Genomic DNA, 8,146 nt, shown 5'->3' with positions numbered 1-8,146 from the left:
GAGGTTTGGGCCAGCACACGTCACGTATCGAACATTTTGCGTACTTTTCACGTGGCAAGAGCAGAAGGCGGAGTTGCGATGAATGCGCGTCAACATGACTTAGTCATCACAGCCAAAGTGTGCTCCACCGGTCCAAAAATGTCGTACAGACCAGATCTTCAGCTGACCCTGCCGGCGCCCAAGTCTGACCCTCTCCGCCCACCGGAAGACGAATCGTCACCGATGGCCCGCGAGCAGACCTGCTGGGGCGCCGCTGGTCGTCACCGGTGGCCCACCAGCAGACACTGCTGGGGCGCCGCTGGTCGTCACCGGTGGCCCACCAGCAGACCCTGCTGGGGCGCCACTGGTCGTCACCGGTGTGGCCCACCAACAGACCCTGCTGGGGCGCCGCTGGTCGTCACCGGTGGCCCACCAGCAGACCCTGCTGGAGCGCCGCTGGTCGTCACCGGTGGCCCAACACAGCAGACCCTGCTGGGGCGCCGCTGGTCGTCACGGCGGCCCACCAGCAGCCCGCGCCAGGGCGCCGCTGCGATTTTACGAGCCCAGGGCCGGCCGCTATCGCCGCTGTGTGTGCGCTAGGCTTGGCGCGAGGCCCGGCTGGTCTGTAAACGCCAGACGGTCTCCACCCGCCAGCGGCTGCCCGCCGCTAGCGAGCGTCGGCAGCCGGCAGCGGGGCGGCGGGCAGTGGGCGGCGGGCAGCAGGGCGGCACGTGCGCCGTCACGCCGTGCGAGTCAAAGGGCCGACGCTCCTGAAGCTCGGGCCGGAATGGCGGCGGCCCGGGGTTGCATGGTGACTGACTCAGCACCTGCTCAGCTGTACGGCGCCTGTCCGGCGGTGGCTTTGGCCGCCGCGTGGGCCGTCGGCTGGCCGGCACGCAGAGCTACAAACCGTCGGCCCGGACCACCCGGCGCCACCAGCTGCGCGCCGCGTGCCGCTCCGTGGCAATGGCGACACGCTCTGAACATGGCGACCGTTCCGATGCAGTGGCTACGACAGCACGCGTGGCTCAGCTTGTGCGGCACGCGGAGGACAGTGACAATCGCCGCGCTGAGGGCGGGCTATGCTTGCTCGCGGTCACGTTTCGCCCATTCAATTTGGATGTTTATGTGGTCATGGAATGTCGCCTTTGTCGTAGACTCCGATGCAATTTATAATTTGAAGCCAACTTGGTTCCGGTGATTCGGGTAGCACCTGTGTGTATGCCGGTTGTCATGGCGACGCGAGTTCAAACATTTGGCCAGCCGACCATGCGTCATTGGGGCTCATTCATTACGCTATTTACAACATTGTGCCATTACGGAGGGAGCAATTTCCAAACAGTTACCTCCTATGATAACGAACTGGCGTTTTGCATCGTGCGGGCGGCGCGGACCAGCGTCTCATGTGCCCCACCAGGAGGGCGCCGGCGGCGGCGGGGCGCGGGGGGCGGCGACGCTAGCGCCGCCGGCGGCCGGTCGGCGAAGCGCCGTATTGATCGCACGGCCGCCGCCCGGAGCAGGGGAGGGCGCGCGGCCGGCAGGGAAGATAAACTCGCGGCCAGCCGGGCCCGGCCCGCACTTGGGCAGACCGCATGCGGCCGTTGACTCGCGCGCGCCGTCGGCCACCTGAGCACACGCAGCGAGGGGCCGCACGCGGGGCAGGCGCTGCCCAGCACGGCGCACGCACTGCTGCCCGACGTCGCACGCACGGCTCGCGCGACCCCTCGCGGCCGGCCGGTGTCGGCGGCGGGGCGCCGGCTCCACTGCACGTAGAGCTGCGAAGCAGGCTTAGACAAGGAAGCAAAATACTTAAATGCATTGCCTGGCTGCCATACTGTGGGCACGAGGCTCGACGTTTACGTGAAAATGGCTTTCGCCAAATTATTTGTATGTTTACACCTGCGAATAACAGATAATCGGAACGAAGCAGTTGTACCACGCGACCATCAAGAACATGTGAGACCAGTTAAAAGCACATCAAAAAGTGAAATAAGGATGTTATCTGCCGATAATACAAAAGGCTTGGTGGCCGCGAAATGCCCAAAAAACGAGCAGTGCGATGAAATGTACGAGGAGGAGGAACGTAGCAGCCTCACGGCAGCAAAAACGGAGACGTGACGCTGACAGCGGTGGAAATTACGAAAACCCTAGAGTTCCTCAAACAGCCAAAGTGAATCTGGGTCCAAGCGACCAGAACGTACGTGGAGGAAGGCCATATGCTGTTCAAAAACTAGTACATTTGCACTTCTGGAATACATTTGGTGTCAATTTTCGCTGATCATTCATCACTATGATATTGTCAGATAATCACAAGAGGATAATCATTTTATTGCGTCCTGCAAGATTTGATATTCTTTTAAACGCAGTATGAGAGTGCACATAGTGAGCCCATCCCCGCGAGCTCCGGAGGCACCAATGTGCCCGCCAGTGGCCGCGGCGCAAGCAGTCGCGCCGCTGCTGCTGCCACCTATATAATGGCGGGGCTTGACTAGCGCGCCACCTCCGAGAACACGAGAAGTGGCGATTGAGGAGGTAATGCGCAAGGCCTGTGTGACAGGACACGGTGGCCAGTGGGCCACTGTAGCTGCCACAACTTCACATTACCGGCCAAGGAATGAGTTACGTTGTGGGCAGAAGGCCGGTGCTCTTTTTCACGACCATACCCGTGCCTCAACTCATACTTCGGCGGACGACGCCCGCACTTAGTAGCAGTCGAAGCGCTGACACCGCACTTACTGCGAAACAGCCCGGCAAGACTCTCGAGACATCTGTTAAGGCTTCTGTCCATGATCTTCAATGGTTGCCTGTGCGTCAAAAGCCATCTGCGTTGCCATCTTCTCAACGGGTTGCCTGTGCGTCAAAATCTGGTCGACCTTGATGTACGGCGGTACACCCTCCTGCGAATCATGCCTGACCTTAGCTGATGACTGATCACGACTCTCTCCCTGCCTGTGTGGACTCAACTTTACCTTCCGTCCGGCCATACGGAGAACGACTCTACAGACGAACGCGCGATGTCGTGCCGCATTGTTTAGTTAGGCAGGTCTGCTACTGCACCGTGGAAACGAGTTCCGCTGAAGTCACATGGTTGTGGCGGCATATCTGTCGGTAACCTCACAGGCTTAGACTAGACCAACACGCGACGCATACGCAACTACGCTTAATCTGCGATAGCCGCCGACAGCCGTCTCGGATAAGGGCACTACCACACACGACCGCATTAGTTCGCCTTCAGCGCCTCCCTCAGCTCGTTCACGCCTGCGTTCGGTACGCAAGACTCGGTGTCAGTCCGCCTGTCCTGGGGTGTCGGCGTGATTATTTCATTATCAACGGACGGGAGTCAAAGTCATCCGGTACATGTCAGTTGGCTTCCGTAAAATCTGGACGAATGTGCGTGGTCGACCGCGACCGACAGCAGCCGGCTGCCAACAGAACATACCTTGCCTTAGATCGAGGCGGGACAATTACAAGATGGCGTGATATTGTGATGTTGAACCTAGTCTTCTCCAGCATGTGGGGTTGGAATGCTCTACTTGCATCTGAACTCGCCGCCGCGGGTAGCTTCAAAAGCGCCCCGGCTGACCAACAAGCGCTGCCTGGCCGTGGAGGGCGGCGCTGGACCGCGACACGTTGCCCACACCGCCCGTCCTCAGGTACACTTTATTCTACATCTCCGGTGCCACTCTGCTACGAAACCGGCTACAAAGGCGCCGCGTCGACTACGTAGGATCGTGTCCCGTACACAAAACAGTGGGCGACCGCGGGTGCGGCCGTCCCAGGGCCGTCCGTCGCTTCCCATCAGCGGCGCGTCCGCAGCCAGCCCACACAGCCATACTCGCTCACGCACGCCAGGGACGGGACAGGGTGAGGAAGGGAGGACTCACGCGGACGCGGCGGCGGCCGGCGCACCCCTGGCGCGCGCCCGCGCCGCGCCCGGGGCTATGAAAGACTCTCGCTCGTGCCGCCGCTGGCCACCAGTGCGTGCGGGGTGGCCGCACAGGGATTTCCTGCACTCGCACGTGCCAGCTCGCAGGCCGACACGCACTCCCGGCGTCAATCAGAACCAGCGACCCCAGCCTACAGCTCCAGGGAAATATCATGAACCGATAAAAGGAGTCGAGTATAAATAAATAAAACTCTATGCCACTGCCCACAGTACAGTGATGTCCGTTCCATACGTTGCGACTAGTCGAAGCCATAATACAGCCGTTGGCTTCTTCCTCCAGCATAAACCACTCCGAGATGCCACATCATGCCACACCACTCTATCACGAACACGATAAAGCAATGAGAATAACCGTGCGGGAGATCTGTCCACATTAACAGCGCTGAGTTAGGATATATATATATAGCTAACAGACACAAATAAACGACGCCGCTACGAAGCATTCGAGAGGTGCAAAAAACTGAAGAAAGACCACAAATCCTCAGCCTGGGAGCGCCCGCGAGTGACGTTCCAATTACGCTCCACCCAACGGGAGCTCGAGCTAGCCGTTTCAGCCATTTCGAGCCCCCGTCAGCTCCAGCCCGCTGCCCATCGACACCGCACCACGGCCCACCCTGCTGCGCCGGCTGCGAGGCACACCACGCTGTCACACAGCGCCCGGCGGCGGTCGCCCGCTTACATCCGCCGCGGCTGCCGTCAGGGAGTCAGGCCGGGGCGCCACGACACCCGCCGCGCCCGCTCACATCCGCCGCGGCTGCCGTCAGGGAGTCAGGCCGGGACGCCACGACACCCGCCGCGCCCGCTCACATCCGCCGCGGCTGCCGTCAGGGAGTCAGGCCGGGACGCCACGACACCCGCCGCGCCCCGCTCACATCCGACGCGCACGCCGCGCCTCAATGCCCCCGTCACGAGCGTCCGCCGGCCTCAGACCGATGGCGCGGCGCAGGGCCCAGGCCGACACCTCCGGCGGCGGCGCCCAAGTCCCGCGGGCCGCGCTCGCAGGCGACCCCGCGTCCCCCGCCGGGCCGCACGAGCGCGCGTACCACCCGGCCCCGGCGCGGCCGACGCTCGCCTAGCTGGTCTCGTAGCTGGTGAGCAGGGCGGCGTCGACGGGCTCCATGCAGCTGGGGCAGATGAAGCTACGCATCAGCCAGTCGTCGATGCACTCTGTGTGGTAAGTGTGCAGGCAGGGCAGGTAGCGCACCCGCTCGCCCACCGAGAACTCGATCATGCAGATGACGCACCTGTCGCCGGGCAGAGGAGCGGATCAGCGCCGGACGGAGGCGAGCCCAGGCCGGCCGGCCAGACACCAAGCACGGCGCGCCCGAGATACATGTTACAGTGCATTTCAGGAGGAAGTGAGCGAATTGTACCACCGCGTGAATAACCGGCGACGTATCGCTGATTGCGACTACAGCTATCCCACGTGCAATCACTGTTTTCAGGACAGATACAATGCACATGAGCACATGCATGCCCACGCGCATTTAAAAAAACAGGAACGGCTCGCCACAAACTCCCCCCGCCGGGAAGTGCCACCTCGAGGGTGACAGGAGAGTACCGCGTGCGACCGACACCGCGGCCACTCACTCCTTGTTTTTCCGCGCGGCTCCGTCGTACGTGCCCGACGGCAGGTGCTGGATCAGGCCCATCCGCTTGGCGATCTTGACCTGCTCCTCCTCGGTCAGCTGGGCGGCTGTCCGCACCACGTTCGGCGACGGGTAAAACACGGTGGCACGGTCCTGCAGAACGGAGCCGGACACCGGTCGGGGCACTGATCACGGCAGGGGTCAGGGTACAGGTCAGGGTTCAGGTTCGCTGCACCATTCACAATTGTCACAATACAGACCGGGACATCCTTGAACAATGAAGGTGACAAAAGTTGGAAGAAAATATGCTGACACGAAACACATGTGGGCAGACAGCACAGGCTGGTGATGATATAGGACCCTGAAACCTGGTCAAATGGATGAATGGTGTATTATGCATGTGCTTACAGTTATCCCACTATGAGAAAGTGAGACATTTTGTGATGCTGGACTAGTATGTTGGTGGCAGTTCTTTTATCATCATGAAGTTTGTATCAAAATGAAAACCATTAAACCAGGTAAGTTTCCAACCAGCAGCCATAAAAAATGCCTGCCATAAATCTTAATCTTGTATTGCAATGCTCCAGCTTGACATTATCTGGCGCAGTAAGTACAACTTGCATGAAACAATGCCTAGCACTCAGTCACATGAGGGGCAATTTGCACCTGGTCCTGACCAAAGGTCAGAACTGTTGCTTTAGAGCTTGAAGCTGATGGGTATGAGGAAGGAATGAGAGCACCAAACCAAACTGTAAAAATATGCACACTTTAAACTGAACATATATGGTGAAGCAGCATCCAAGTAATCATTTGTGTGCATAGCATATCCATATCATAAATCTAAGTGTGCAGCCAAGTTTGGTGTTGTCAAATCAATTTTAGCAGTCAAGAGCCAATTCCTTATGGAATCACACATTCCATACTAAAATACTCAGAACAAGAAATATTTCTGGATCATTGAAAACCCAGCACACCCTGACCTGACACACACCTGGCACACCTGAGCAATGTGTTCACTGCACTTAAGTATGGACATCCAGCACAGTGGACAGATTTTGGCAGACTGCCTTACAGACATAAGTATATGTTGTATACAAGGCTTTGTTTAAAAACTTCCCAAAATACTTATCATTCCCTCAAGCTCTGAACAAGAATAACAAAATACATCAAGCAAAACAGTCAGTAAGCACCAAATGTGCTAAACAAAAAACAAAATATCACCATAATGTTGTCCCAAGGCCAGACTGTGAGGATACAAGGTACTCTGAAAATATCCAGCACAGCACAAAGCAAAATCCCAATGACAATTTCAGGAGATAGGAATTGGAAATCTGTAGGTTGTAAACTGGAAAGCTCCCTGTTACATGTATGTTCCATACTTATTTCAGTGCACAGGGCCAATGTTTCATGAAAACATAAGTTTACAAAGATCACTTTAGGCAAAGCTACTGAACAGACAATTCTAACAAAACAGGAAGTGAAATGTAATGTACACTGACCACACCCGAGCCAGGCATGTGCAAAAGTGAGGCTTGATGCACCACGGTTATGTAGTTGCCAGGCACAACAGATGGATTTGTCAGAATCCACCACACCTGGTGCTTCCTGTTTTATACATTTTGCCATTTTCCAATGTGTGTTCATGTCTTCAAAAAAGCAAATTGTTCAGAATGGTGCATAGATGTATTGACCAGGTGACTGATTGCTAATAACCTCATAAGCAATGAAGACTATCAATTGCAATGAAATCAGGTGGGGCTATAGCCATGCTTAACAATTTTAAGTGGTATGAGTACAAAGACTAGAACTTCCCCAATCTGACTTTTGGAAAAGGGGTTTATAGAGCCCCCCCACTCAAACAAAAAGAGCATACCACGCTTGTGTTGCTTACGCACCACTGAATTTACCTCAGGTGCATATGAGGGAGGAATCCCAAGTTGATCAGAAGATGCTGACAGCCTTCCCACATCCGCACCAGGAAGCAGTGACATGTCATCAGCTGCTTGAGCCTTTAAGCAGTTCCCCATTGTTCTTTGTCTTACGCGATCCGCAATCAAGTCACAACTCCACAACAAGCACGCAGTTCATCCAACACGACTAGGATACGGGCAGTTATCTCCCCTTTCCCAGGTATTACGACTATTGATGGGTTTTCACGCCACAGCAGGGTGGCCCCACGATGATACAAGTACCCCATGAGTCACAGAAACGTCCACCCGCACACCGCGACTAGCTTTGTGTTGTGGTCGCGCGCGCCGTAATGGTCTGTTTTCATGTTCATGAAAACAGCTGATGAACTACGCACACAAGTAGTACAAAACAAGAAACTTCTTTTTTCGGTGAGAAAAAAGTCAATTTGCTAGCAAATGGGTGAAGAAGTTTAAAAAGTATAATCTAGGTGCTCCATTGCTTAAAATTTCCATATTTTTGGGAAAATTGAAATGTCGCGTATGAAATTTTGCGACAAGGTTGTTGCCAAACACAAGCGGAAATTATTTCAAGGTCAATGGTTTAGGGGCGAGAGAGAGGGAGGGAGAGGGATGGAGGACTAACCCACGAATATGTCTTATCATTTCTCATTATCGGCCTTCGTTTCGTTCTTCTGAGCTACATGTGCAGCGAATGGCATAAC

The 8,146-nt window shown here is 56.1% G+C and overlaps 1 protein-coding gene across 2 annotated transcripts; it reads right to left on the bottom strand.

The window, feature by feature from the left end:
- Nucleotides 1-4,930: 4,930 nt before the first annotated feature.
- On the bottom strand, nt 4,931-7,541 carry LOC119109493 (RING finger protein 11-like). Of its 2 annotated transcripts, none has more exons than XM_037233119.1 (3): nt 7,410-7,541; nt 5,516-5,667; nt 4,931-5,169 (listed from the first exon to the last, which is right to left on the bottom strand). In XM_037233119.1, exons 1-3 carry the CDS (start codon nt 7,539-7,541, stop codon nt 4,998-5,000), a joined length of 456 nt encoding a protein of 151 aa, XP_037089014.1. In that variant the 3' UTR covers nt 4,931-4,997. The 2 variants fall into 2 exon arrangements, with proteins under 2 accessions (XP_037089014.1, XP_037089015.1); XM_037233120.1 differs by having other exon boundaries at nt 7,422-7,537.
- Nucleotides 7,542-8,146: the final 605 nt, after the last annotated feature.

Source organism: Pollicipes pollicipes, unplaced genomic scaffold (assembly GCF_011947565.3).
Source record: "Pollicipes pollicipes isolate AB1234 unplaced genomic scaffold, Ppol_2.1 Scaffold_7231;HRSCAF=8579_pilon_pilon_pilon, whole genome shotgun sequence".
NCBI classification, from domain to species: Eukaryota; Metazoa; Arthropoda; class Thecostraca; order Pollicipedomorpha; family Pollicipedidae; genus Pollicipes; species Pollicipes pollicipes.
This window is presented reverse-complemented; position numbering and strand designations above follow the sequence as displayed.

Excerpts from the sequence above, each read along its gene's own strand:
- LOC119109493 (XM_037233119.1), bottom strand. The coding sequence starts at position 7,541 with ATGGGGAACTGCTTAAAGGCTCAAGCAGCTGATGACATGTCACTGCTT. Across the intron at positions 5,668-7,409 it reads CACCTGAGGTAAATTCAGTG|GACCGTGCCACCGTGTTTTA; the intron begins GTGCGTAAGCAA and ends TCCGTTCTGCAG. Across the intron at positions 5,170-5,515 it reads GCCGCGCGGAAAAACAAGGA|GTGCGTCATCTGCATGATCG; the intron begins GTGAGTGGCCGC and ends GCCCGGCGACAG.